Source organism: Drosophila montana, unplaced genomic scaffold (genome assembly GCF_035044405.1).
Source record: "Drosophila montana isolate Dmon_TW-CO22-7 unplaced genomic scaffold, ASM3504440v1 contig_3843_1, whole genome shotgun sequence".
NCBI classification, from domain to species: domain Eukaryota; kingdom Metazoa; phylum Arthropoda; class Insecta; order Diptera; family Drosophilidae; genus Drosophila; species Drosophila montana.
This window is the reverse complement of record NW_026998715.1, coordinates 90,681-103,950: the sequence shown is the minus strand read 5'-3', so window position 1 is coordinate 103,950 and position 13,270 is coordinate 90,681. Positions and strand designations below refer to the sequence as shown.

The following is a 13,270-nucleotide window of genomic DNA, read 5'->3' as shown; positions in this document are numbered from 1 at the left end:
TCATCATCCACACGAAATTGTTGTTATTGATGAATTATGTAGTATGGGCTTATCCCAAATTAATACAATTTTCAATCAATTGCATAAAATATTAGATCTAGTTTTTCTGAATGATGTTAATTTTAATTTAAGTAAATGTTTAAACCCTCTAACTAGTAGTGACATGCATCATGTTCCTATCCTATTGTTAGTCAAATTTTATACATTCTTGCCTCTTACACAGTCATATAACATACATGACTATAATCTTACTCACTGCAATTTTAATATTATCGATAAATGTTTTTCTACACTCAATTGGCAGAGAATCTTATCGCATAGCAGTTTGGACTACTGCTTTGATAATTTTATTTCAGCTCTTCATCATGTTCTGCATGATCATGTCCCACGGAAAAGGCAGGGGTTGCATAGTTTGCCATGGTACACAAAGGGTCTTAAAAAACTGAAGCATCTAATTTTTAAAGAAATTCTATAAATATCGGAGACCCTCCGATTGGGAAAGATATTCTCTACATAGGCGAGAGTTTGAATTTTTAAACAAATTTCTCTATAATATATACAACATATCGAGGATGGGATTAAGACTTGCTCAAAAAAGTTCTGGTCATTTGTCAATTCGAAAAGAACAACCTCCTCGATTCCGTCAACTATGACACTTGGGACGCTGTCAGCTAAATCGGAATTAGGTATAGCAAATCTCTTTGCCAGATATTTCAGCTCGAACTTTCAAAAATGTTATAATTGCGACGAGGGTTCTTCCCTTAGCTCCATTCCTAACATATTAAATTTAGGAAATATTATATTTTCCAAGGGAGATTTCTATGCAGCCGCTAGTAGCCATAATTACTCTTCTCGATCCGACTGTAATGGTATATCAGCACTTCTTCCCTATCAGCACCCTCTCTGCAGGAGTATTTTTAAAAAAGTGGAAAAATGCTACAATCACGCCAATTTTTAAACATGGTAGGAAATGCGATATTCGTAATTATAGGGGCATTGCAAAACTAAGTAATATCTCTAAATTATTTGAGCGTATGGTCGTCAAACATACCTCCTTTGTAATTAAACCGTATATGGATCCTAGACAGCATGGCTTCTCGCCGGGCAGATCTACAGTCACCAATTTAGCGATTTTCTACAACTTTTATATCCAGAGCTTTGAGCGTCGTTGTCAGGTTGATGCAGTGTATACTGAATTTTCTAAAGCCTTCGATAAGGTCAGTCATGTCGTTCTCGTTAAGAAACTGTCTAGGCTGGGGTTTCACTCTTCTTTATTAAGCTGGTTAAAATCCTATCTGTCTCACCGTCATTATCGCGTACGCATCAACAATACTTTGTCCGCAACTTATGTCGCATCTTCGGGTGTACCTCAGGGGAGTTGTCTTGGTCCGCTCCTATTTAACTTGTTATAGATATATTGTTATTGATATAGGGAGTTGCTTCCGTTCGTCCGATTATCTATTATTTGCCGATGACCTTAAAATATTCAAATGCATTTCGCCTCAGCATGATGTAATGGTTTTTCAGAAGGACTTACACAACTTGTCTGAATGGTGTAGTCATAACCAGTTACCACTGAACTTAGCTAAATGCTATCACATCACATTTAGTAAATGTTTTTCTGCCATTCTTTCATCCTATACCATTAATGGGCAAAAACTTACTCGTAAATCAGAAGCTTTGGACTTAGGAGTAATTTTTGACTCTAAGTTCTTATTCATTCGGCATATAAAGTATATTATGCCTAAGGCGTATGCGATGTTTGGGCTCGTTAGGCGCAATTCTAGCCACTTTAAAAACCCGTTCACAAGATTATCTCTATATTCGGCCTTTGTGCGGTCAATATTAGAGTATGCTTCTTATATCTGGAGCCCATCCGTAATTTTGCACACAAACAGGATAGAAAATCTGCAAAAACAGTTTTTAAAATTTAATTTACATTGCCTTAACTTTCCTGACCCCTTACCTGAAAGAAGAATCATACCAACGTTGCTTTTTCTAAACAATTTAATTGTAGGAATGATTGACTGCCCTTCCCTTTTAGCTCGCGTTAATTTTAATGTGCCGAGCAGATCTTTACGATACCATTTGACGTTTTCTGTGGGGACTCACAGAACCGCTTATGCAAGTAAACGAGCCTATGAACAGATCACTAAAGCTTTATAACAGTCTTCCAACTAAAATGCGTTTTGATTTGTCTGCCAATAGCGCTCATATTAAACATAAGCTTAAAGAATTGTTTCTTTAAAACACATTTGTTTCTTTAAGTTTCACATTTTCTACTTAGTTAGTTAGTTACTTAAGATAATATTTTGTGAGTGAAGATAACCTGAAAGCCACCAGCATTGGTTAATAAATAAATAAATATATATTCCGCCATCAATTCCAAGTACATACGCTTAAGCTCGGGATCTCGAGACAAGCGTCTTTCAAGCGACAAAAAACGACGCTTGGCAACCTCGAAGGAATTACCAAGCTGATTGGGATCTTATTTAAATGGCAGTCTTACTTTAAATCGACTAGACGGCAATATTTCCAAATTATCTAGAAAGTGGCTGAAATCCAAGAATGGACAGAGAAAGCTGAATGGCGCCATGTACCTACATTCAAAACCAAGCAGCTATTGTTTCAAGAGGCTGCGATGTTGATGAGTTACTTACGTCGATGTTGTTCGATGGGCCTTCATTTTTGAAGGAACTAAGAGAATCTTGGCCGGTAAACCAGCATCTGATGACAGATGAAATGCAAATCCTAGAAGTACGCAAAACAGCTGTTGGACTAACAGCTATTGTAGGCCGACCAGATATCTTGGAAACTATTGATAGCTTCTCATCGCATGCCAGGCTACTGAGATTGTTTGCTTATGTGTTCCGCCTTATTCAAAAATGTAAAAATCGAGAAGTACAATTTGGAGTATCCCTACGGCGCTCGAAAGGAATGAAGCTTTCGAGAAAATAGTTGAAGTCATCCAAAGAGTTGAATTTAAAGATGACATAGATAGAGTTCGAAAAGGCACAGGCGTGGGTCATAGCCTGCAGCGTCTCAATCCATTTATACATGAATATAATGGATCTTGGTGCTCCTTTTCGTTGTTGCGAGTAGGGGGACGACTTGTAAATGCTCCTCTTTCATATGATGCCAAGTTTCCGCTACTTTAAAAAAAAAGCTCGCAATTCGCTAGAAGCTTTATTAAATATCTGCATTTGACGAATTGTCATGCTGGCCTAAGAGCACTCGTGAGTCTTCTTCGAGGCCGACTTTTGCTAATCAGCGCTTAAGAGGTCTGTCGCCAGACAGTGAAATCATGTATCCGTTGCTTTAAATGCAAATCTCGTCTGCTAACACAAATTGTGGGAAATTTACCAGCAGACTCCGAGCGCTTCTCCTGTTTTCTATCAGTGGCGTCGATTTTTGTGGCCCAACCATTCGAATGCATGGAGAGCCTACGTAGAAGTCGTACATAGCGTTATTTGTTTGCTTCGTCTTCAAAGTGGTTCACTTAGAACTAGTGTTGGATCAAAAGCGTTTTTTTGACCTTTTAAGAATCTTGTCTCAAGTGGGCGTGTGTGGATGGTATGAAGTTTTAATAGAGGTTTAACAAATTGATGAGCAACACGACTGACTTCTATGATGATGCTTACAGAACTGATTTCTTAACATAAATTAAGATTAAAGGGACCGAGCAATTACAGAGATCGAAAGAGAGCGAGACTTCGTACATGTGTATGAGTGCTTATGACATTCAAATAGAAAAGAATTAGCATAATCTTAACATAATCTGCTTTGACATTGGTATCGATACCTTGACTAATGTATATCTGAGGTATATGACCGAACATCCCGGCCGCCTTGAAAGAATTATCTTTCAAGAGACAGGTAGAACAGCCAGCTTATGTACTGTCCGGCAAAAGAGTCCAGAGGCAGTGCGAATATATGCGACACGAACACGGTCATCTTTGCCACTCACAACAGACTCATCACGCCCTAATTTCCAGTGTATTGGCGGTGTGTTGTTCTCATGTATGATGACCATAGAGATTTGGGGAAGCCGAAGTCCACATACTCCGCAGACCAACGACTCCAGAATTGCTGTTTAACAGCTGTGATCTGCTCGTAACGATCCAAGTTGGAGATGTTGTTGGTGATAAGTGTGTCCTGCAGTGAGAGCGCTGAAGTCGTTGGGATCAGATGATAGCGGTGGCAGCGGGCGAGAGTTGAGTACTGCTTCTATCTCAACGACTGCTGTGTTCAGTTCCTCAAAGGTGAACCGGGTGTTAGCGAGGGTACGCACCAGCAGACCTTTTGCGCTCTTGCCATCGGCCTCCCAAAGACCGCCAAAGTGTGAAGCCCTAGGTGGAATGAAATGAAAGGTTTTTTCTTCAGAGGAACAATATGATAGGATAGCATCTTGAGTGCTAGTGTTGAACATGAACTTCTTCAACTCGAGTAGCCTGTTGGATGCTCCGACAAAATTTGTGGCGTTGTCACAATAGATGTTGCGATACTGGTCCACGACGGGCAACCATGCGTTTCAACGATTCCAAAAACTTATTCGTTGAAAGATCTGACACGATTTCAATGTGAACGGCCTTTACGGCCATGCAGACATATATGGCGATATAGGATTTTGTGGGACCCTTACCACGTATTGGAAGATAGGTGATCACTGGACCGCAGAAGTCGACTCCAACGTGGCGAAGTGGCTTGTCTGTGGATAAGCGCTCAGGTTGCAGGGAACCCATGACTTGACGAAGTACAACTGGACGATATCTGACACAGTGTACACAAGAACGAACAATGCTGCGTGCTAAAGCTCTTGCGTTTAGGACCCAGAATTAAAGCCGCAGCAGTCCAACTAAAGCCTTTGGGCCTGCATGGTAATTGCGAAAGTGTAGATGCCGAACATAATTGTGGACAAATTGCGAATCCTTGGGAACGAGTAAAGGGTGCCTTTGACGAGAGGGGATATCAGCATGCTCGAGTCTGCCGCCAACATTGATAAGCTCGAATCCAAAAATGTCGTCTATGAAGGGGCTGAGAAACTTCAAATTGCTTTTCAAATCTCTTTGTTTCCTTAGCAATTGCAAATCTTCCTTGAAAAAGTGCTGTTGGATGATCCAGATGATGCAGTGCAACGTGTGGCGAAGTTCTTCTGGGCATGGCGGCGAACTTTCGACAGGGTGTTCCTTTTTGGCAATATGGTAAAACCGGAACATATATGCCATAATTCGAAGCACCCGAATGTTTGAACTAGTTCCTTTCAGCCAGTCCAGAATATAATTACTTTCGATAATTGCAGCAAATGTAGACTTCCGTTTTTCAGCATCGATAATGTCCATGTCCAAATCATTGTCGAATTGTTGGCAGGGCCATTGAGTCTCGGAATCACTCAAAAACGCAGGTCCTGTAAACCAAATTGATTGCTGGAGCTCATTAGCTGGACATCAACGTGACACGATGTCAGCAGAGTTCAATTTTGACGGTACATGTCTCCACTATCTATCTGCTGTTTGATCTTGTATAATGGATACTCTATTTCCAACAAATGTCGATAAGGTGATGGAGTGTTGTTGCAGCCAGTGCAAGACAATCTGCGAATCAGACCAGAAATGCGCGCTGTGCGGCTTGCCGATGAATATGTTTTTGACAGTTGTATATAACTTACTCAGAAGTTGAGCTCTGCTTAACTCTAATCGAGGAAGCGTCAGGTTCTTGACAGGAACCACCCGGGATTTAGCAGTCAGAAGCTGAACCTGGACATTGCCATACGAGTCCGTGGAACGCACATATACGTAACAGCCGTAAGCACGTGTTGATGCGTCACAGAAAGCGTGCAGTTGTATGTCTATGAGCTCAGCTTGCAAACAAAAACGGGGTACTGAAATCGACGACAATTCCTTGAGAGACGTTAAGCAGTTTCTCCATGCTTGTAGAAGTGATTGCGGAACAGATTCATTCCAGGCGAGTTTTAGCAGCCATAGCTCCTGTATGATGATTTTGGAGACTATAATGATTGGTGCCAGCAATCCTAATGGATCAAACAGAGAAGACGCAGTCGAGAGAATAGTCCTCTTTGTGACTGTTGAATACAATTTTTTGGGTGTAAATTCAAATAGTACCACATCACGACGTTGATCCCAAGCTACGCCAAGTGCGCTCATCCAAGTTTAAATCCTTTACCGATTCGTCGTCCCTGACGGCGGGATGATTGGAGTGCCAATGGGAGGTGTCCTCGGCGAAGTATCTCGGTGGCCTCGTGATTGATGTTCTGCAACTCGATGAGCTCGTTTGCTCCGCATAGCAGATAATCAACATAAAACGATGATTTTACAATGTATGCGCCAATGGGAAACTCGTTCACATGCAGATCTGCCAGATATTGCAAACTGCGAACTGCTAAGTATGGGGCCGAGGCCGTTCCATACGTCACTGTATTTAGCTCAATGGTCTGCAAATCAGCATCAGGGGATGGTCTCCAAAATATATATTGAAATTTCCGACCCACTGAGCTGGCTAAAATTTGTCTACACATTTTCGTAATGTCCGCTGTGATGGCGTAACGAACCAATCGAAAGCGAAGGAGAAGTATATACAGATCAGATACAGATCTGGAGTGTTGGGCCAACGAGAAGCAAATCATTCAATGAATGCTGGGACGATGTAATGCACGAGGCGTCAAACGCGACTCGTTACTTCGTTGATGCACTGCTGGGCTTAAAAACACAATGGTGAGGTATATAAAAGTGTGGCTCACTTAATCTCGGATTCGTCACTAAAGTCATATGGCCAAGATCCTCATATTCCTTCATGAACGTTACATATTGCGATTGAACAGAAGGCTGCTGACTGAGGCGCCTCTCGAGCGATCAAAAATGACGATTAAAACGACATCGCTTGAATTTCCAAGGTACATTGGATCTCCCTTGAAAGGTAGACGCACAACAATCCTGCCGTTATTCATCTTCACAGAGCCGATGTTCTGGATTGATTGACTTTGGAGAATTTTCTAGAGCATCAATGCTCCACAGTAATTGAAGTTTTTTGTCAATTGACTCCTCCACAGAAAGCAAGCACGTTGATGACTGCTTAGCTGACTGATGACGATACTTGCCAGACACAACCCATCCAAGCAACGTTTTCTGAAGGACTGGCAAATTGTCTCCGAGCTTAATCTGTCCAACAGCCAGGCATTCGAAAAATGCTTCGGTACCGAGAAGGAGATCAATCCGACCTGACCTGTGGAAAGTTTCGTCCGCAAGTGGTGTATTCGCGGGCAACCTCCAATCTGACGTGTCGATTTCCGAATCCGGCTGGTAGGCAATGTGAGACGTTATGCAGAACTGAAGTGTTACTTCAAATGGTGACAAACGAGATTTAATTCCAGTAGTTGTACAGTTGTTAATTTTAGTCGAGGTCTCCCCTATGCTGCGGATTTCGAAATGATGCTTATCAGTTATGAAATTGACTTGGGAACATGAGTTAAGCAATGCTCTGCCTTGTTTATACGCCCCTGATGAATCTAGCACTAGTACCTTTGCAGTAGCAAGAATGATTTGTCCGCCTGGCGATTGATTCATATGCGAGTGCGTTGCAGCAGGAGTCGTTGCTAAGGACATTTGCGCTATGGATGATGGCGATGTAGACGATGATGATGCAGGCGGTTGGCCAAAATGCAGAAGCATGTGATGGCGATGCTTGCAGCTTCGACAACGATTGTTATAAGAACACTGAGCCATCCGATATCCTGATTGAAGGCAATTAATGCAAAGTCCGGCATTTTTTACGACTCCGTACTTGAGTTTAGGACTCATGTCTTGAAACTGAGAACATTGTACAATTTTATGGTCAGAGCTGGAACAAACAATGCATGTTGGATTAGTAATAGCAAATGATAATCCCTTGCTAGGCTTGTACACGTGTTTTTGTTTCGAAGAATCAGCCATTCGATACGATGCAATGCCACTTGATTACAGAAACTGACAATGACGTTCCAAAATAGTTGTGCAGCGAGCCCAATTTGGCAATGTACGTAAGTCAAGAGACTCATTCCACTTGTTACGAGTTTGCAGGACACATTTTCCGATGACGATGAATATCAACATGGCTTGGGCAATATCTGATCCGGTACCCAATGACGATAATGATGAATACAGGGCTGACGCATTGTCCAGCAGACTGCGCAGCTGATTTCCGTCCGGTTTGTCGACTGGCTGTAGATTGAATAGTGAATCTATTGTGTCTAAAAATATAAGTGTAGCATTGTCATAACGTTCACTTAAACAAGCAAGAGCCTTGGGATAATTTTCCTGAGTCACTTGGAATGCCCTTACTGCCTGTAGGGCTGGGCCCTTCAAGCAATTCAGCAGATGATTAAACTTTTCAATGTTCGAAAGAGAGTACTCACGTCCGATAATCTGATTGAATGATGTAATGAAGTTTTTAAACTCTGCTCGTTTCCCATCAAATACAGGCGGAGCCAATCGAGGAAGACTCGATGGCGGCGAAGAGCGAATTGGAGCAAGGTTAGCAAATGAGGTGCTGTGCAGTACATCATCCAGTTGGGATTGGATAGACAATTTGATACTCACATATGTGTCTTCCACCTCTGCACGTCCATTGTCCTGAGGATCTTCTAAATTAATTTCAGATTGTACTTCCAAAACCTCCTTAATGTATATCTCCAACATATCCAAGCGTAATTGTAGCTCGCCGTGTGATAATCTTTTTTCACTGCCATCGACCTCAGTAGACACTCTTACAACATCCTCTAAGTGTGCGATATTGCGTTTTATGTTCGCTCGCGTACGTAAAATTGCTTCAAGAATTGACATTATGTATCGAGAATGTTGTGATAACCGATGTGACCGAGCGACAGGTTTGATACTGCAAAATGTTAACAGCCTAACTTTAACCTGATAATGTCACTCTCACCGATGTGAACGAGCGAACGTTCAAATGCTCCCACTGTTAACAGAACAACTAAGACTTGTAAATGTTGCGCTCACCGATGTGATGGTCGCTTGCAGTGATGAAGCAAAATGCAGTGAGCTAGCAGAGGCGGCGAGCTTCCAGCGATGAAGCAACGGTAACGAGAATGCAGCAGCAAAGCGAAGGTAGCGAGTTTCAAGCGACGAAGCAACGGCAACGAGAAAGAAGCTGTGAAGCAAAGGCAATGAGCAATCAAGCTCAGAGCGTATCGAGCGCGAAGTAACGGCAACAAGAATGCAGTAGCGAAGCGAAGGTAGCGAGTTTCCAGCGACGAAGCAACGGCAACGAGAAAAAAGAGCTGGCCAAATGTTGCTGTAGATGCTGTATTTTGCGAAGAGTTCGATAAAACCTTTCTCCAACGAAATGTTGTGCGGCAACGATATGCCGTCAATTTCCACACACTAGCCCCACGTTGGGCGCCAAAATGTTTGATCAAAAGCTTTTTTTTGACCTTTTAAGAATCTTATCTCAAGTGGGCGTGTGTGGATGGTATGAAGTTTTAATAGAGGTTTAACAAATTGATGAGCAATTTTTTTTAATTTTAATTTCTTTCTTTAATTTCTTAACATAAATTAAAATTAAAGGGACCGAGCAATTACAGAGATCGAAAGAGAGCGAAACTTCGCACACGTGTATGAGTGCTTATGACATTCAAATAGAAGAGAATTAGCATAATCTTAACATAATCTGCTTTGACATTGCTATTGATACCCTGACTAATCTATTTATATGAGGTATATGACCGAACAACTAGTATCTGAGTTATCCACTAATACATTAATGGTTCGTACACAACAAGGTAAACCTGGACCATCGATATCTAAGGTTAGACAACCTACTAATTGGGGAAAACCACAAACTAACGCCGCACATGGCGAAGCTCAGAAAAGGCAGAATATATCAGAGCGTCTTTCAGGTCAGAGACGCCAACGAATAAATAATATCCCCGGGGCGAATTAAAAAAATAATAGTGAAGAGGATTAAGGCATTTTCGACCTCTAACGAGGAACTGCCCTTCAACACTTCAGTCATTGCAACAGCTCGTACCGAAGACAATGAACCGGTATATTCAAAGCTGTATCCATACCCTGCAGATGTAGTCGATTTCGTTAACAACAATCTCGTTGTTGTGCACAGTTGTTAAAAGATGACATCATAAGACCATCAAGATCTGCTTACAACAGCCCGGCATGAGTTGTTGATAAGAAAGGACTAGATGCCAGTGGCAATAAGAACCATCGGCTAGATACTGACTTCAGGAAGCTAAATGAGCGAACTGAAATGATTGATATTCGGATATCACCAGATTTATCTAGCTGAAAAAGATCGCGAGAAAATTTCTTTCTAAACGGCGGAAAGTACGAGTTCTGTCGATTGCCTTTTGGTTTGAAGAATGCTGGAAGCATCTTTCAAAGAGCAATTGTCCATGTTCTTTGAGAACAAGTTGGTAAGATATCTATCGTCTATGTTGATGACGTAATAATATTGACATAGTACTTCAGCGTCTTTGCGACGCTAACATGAGAGTCTCTAAAGAGAAGACAACATTTTTTAAGAATGTGTCGAATATTTAGGTTTCGTCGTTACTAGCGAAAGAGCAAAGACAGATCCTGAAAAGGTTAAAGCGATCCAAGAATACGCTGATATCACGTACATAAAAGCAATGTGAATCTAATTATGCTACCAACGAAAGGGAGCTATTGGCCATTGTATGGGCCTTCGGTAAATTACAGAATTATCTTTATGGTACCAGAGAATTGCACATTTTCACAGATCATCAACCGTTCACATTTGCAGTATCTGAAAAAAATACTAATGCAAAAATTAAAAGGTGGAAGGAAAACTTCTTGGCAGACGTCCTATCCCGGCAGGATATTAATGCTTTGCAAGACGAGCCGAAAACCTTGACATACACAATCGAAACAACTGACAAGCCCTTAAATTGCTTTAGAAATCAAGTCATTCTGTATGAGGCATGTTAATCGTTGCATCGAAGATTAATTATGTTTGGCAACAAAACCCGCCACGTGATACAATTCACAGACAAGAGTAATCTATAGAGATGCTAAAACTTGTAGTGAATCCTGACGATGTAAGCGCGCTCCATTGTAACTTTCCAACCTTGGCCGTTTTTCAACATGAATTAGTATCACTTTTCCCAACAACTAAATTTTGGAACTGTAGGAACATGGTGTCAGCCATCACCAACAAAGACGAACAGGTAGAAATAATTAATACCGAAGATAATCGTGCACACAGAGCAGCACAAGAAAATGTAAAACAAATCCTTCGTGATTATTATTTTCCAAAAATGACTAAGTTAGCTAACGAGGTCGATTAAAATTGTAAAGTGTGTACTATGGCTAAATATGACCTTCACCCAAAGAAGCAAGAGCTCAGGGGACACCAATACTATTAAATGCCGGAGAAATGTTACAAATTGACATTTTCTCTACCGACCAAAAGCTTTTCCTTACCTGCATTGATAAATGTTCTAAATTTGCCGTTGTACAGCCGTTAGCATCTCGCGCGATAACGGATATACCAGTTCCCATTTTGCAATCAGTTAACTAATTTTTCCAAAAACAATGACCATTTATTGCGATAACGAAGCAACGTTCAATTCTGAAACGATCACTTCACTATTGAAAAACCAATTCAACATAGATATCGTTAACGGTCCCCCACTCCATAGCTGCTCAAATGGACAAGTGGTACGATTCCATAGTACATTAATTGAGATAGCTAAGTGCCTCTAAATTGATTTTAAAAAAATAGACGATTCGGTCCAAGCAATGAGCAGCAATAGAATGCAAAAAGTCTATCAATTCAGTCACAGGGCACATGCCACTCGATATAATACACGCGGCATCTAATGAATTTCAACAAACAATTAAGGACAAGATAGCAAAAGCCCAACAAGATCACCTTACCAGATATAATCCAAATAGGCAAAACAGGGTGTTCGATGTATGTAGGTGATAGGTATACTTAAAAACAACAAAAGATTAGGCAACAAGCTGTCCCCGTTATATTCTGAAGGGAGCATACAAGCAGACCTAGGAACGTCTGTACTTATTAAGATGAGGGAGGGCAAAATTTATAGTACCCATTACATTCAATATTGCACATCGTTTTCTGCAGGTTTATCGGGATAATCCTCACACTCCTGCCCGCAACGAATGCGCGTATCACCGACTTTTTCTTGCGACTAACATTCCCGTATTGGACGGTAATGTTTTAGTATGGGAACAACGTAGAAGACACTATAAAAATGTCCGAATTATTCCCACAGTCGCATATGCGAAAATTGTTAGCAGTAGATAAAAGTCATGTCCAAAATTGATTGCCGTCATATTTGATACTCCATAGGATAGCTAATAACTTGGATTTTTTGGGAACAGAATTGAAAGTCGTGGCAGATACTACTGACGCGTCAGACCTCGAAAGAACCAAGATAACCGAGGCTCAGCTTGTAGAATCAAACAATAGACTGGTACTAATTTATACAGAAACATAAAAACAAATCAATTTACTTACCGATACAGTAAATAAGATTCAGAATGTTAATCACAGAAATACAAGATCTCATGCTCACTATAACGCTCGCCAAGTCAAACATAAGAAATCCCACAATTTTCGATCACAAGGATTTGAAGTCTATTTTTACCGAACTGCTCACCGAAGTTAGTTTAATGGGAGTGTCAAATATAAACATTTTCCAGTCCTATAGTATCATTCATATACTAATTGAAATCCTAATGTTTAAGTTATGTATAAGAAGGACATAATCTTTCCTGTGGCACACAACACCGTACTGCAAATACATAACAACATAGTGGCAGAATGCGACGATGGAATCATGGCTGTTACGGATTGCGCTACAACCAGCTATGCGACGTTCTGCAAACGGCATCGCATGATACCTGCGCCCCAGTCACCATCAACCATCATCATTAACGAGCAATTCGCAAGAGTCATCGTAGATGACGGGCTAATGATGACCACAAAACATCACGGGACACGATCATGTGTTAAGCCTACCACTACTGCAACGGATGAATGAGCACGATCTACATGTCATCTAGGAACTCAAGGATGATATGACATCCGGCGGATCCCCCAAATTCTGGTTCGCAATTGGGGTTGTAGTCAGTCTTATATTTTGCGTCGTCGTCCTCATACATAAATGGTGGATCCGGAGGAACTCTTCAGTCAAGCTACAAAAGGTGATCAGCGAATTAAACAGCACCGAGGACGGCGATGATCTTGAGGGAGCAAT

At 41.2% G+C, this 13,270-nt stretch overlaps 1 protein-coding gene across 1 annotated transcript; it reads right to left on the bottom strand.

Moving 5' to 3' along the window:
* Nucleotides 1–3,984: 3,984 nt before the first annotated feature.
* LOC135438068 (uncharacterized) lies at nucleotides 3,985–4,742 on the bottom strand. Its single transcript, XM_064696187.1, has 3 exons — nucleotides 4,489–4,742; nucleotides 4,223–4,349; nucleotides 3,985–4,155 (listed from the first exon to the last, which is right to left on the bottom strand). The coding sequence occupies exons 1-3, from the start codon at nucleotides 4,740–4,742 to the stop codon at nucleotides 3,985–3,987; spliced, it is 552 nt and encodes a 183-aa protein (XP_064552257.1).
* Nucleotides 4,743–13,270: the final 8,528 nt, after the last annotated feature.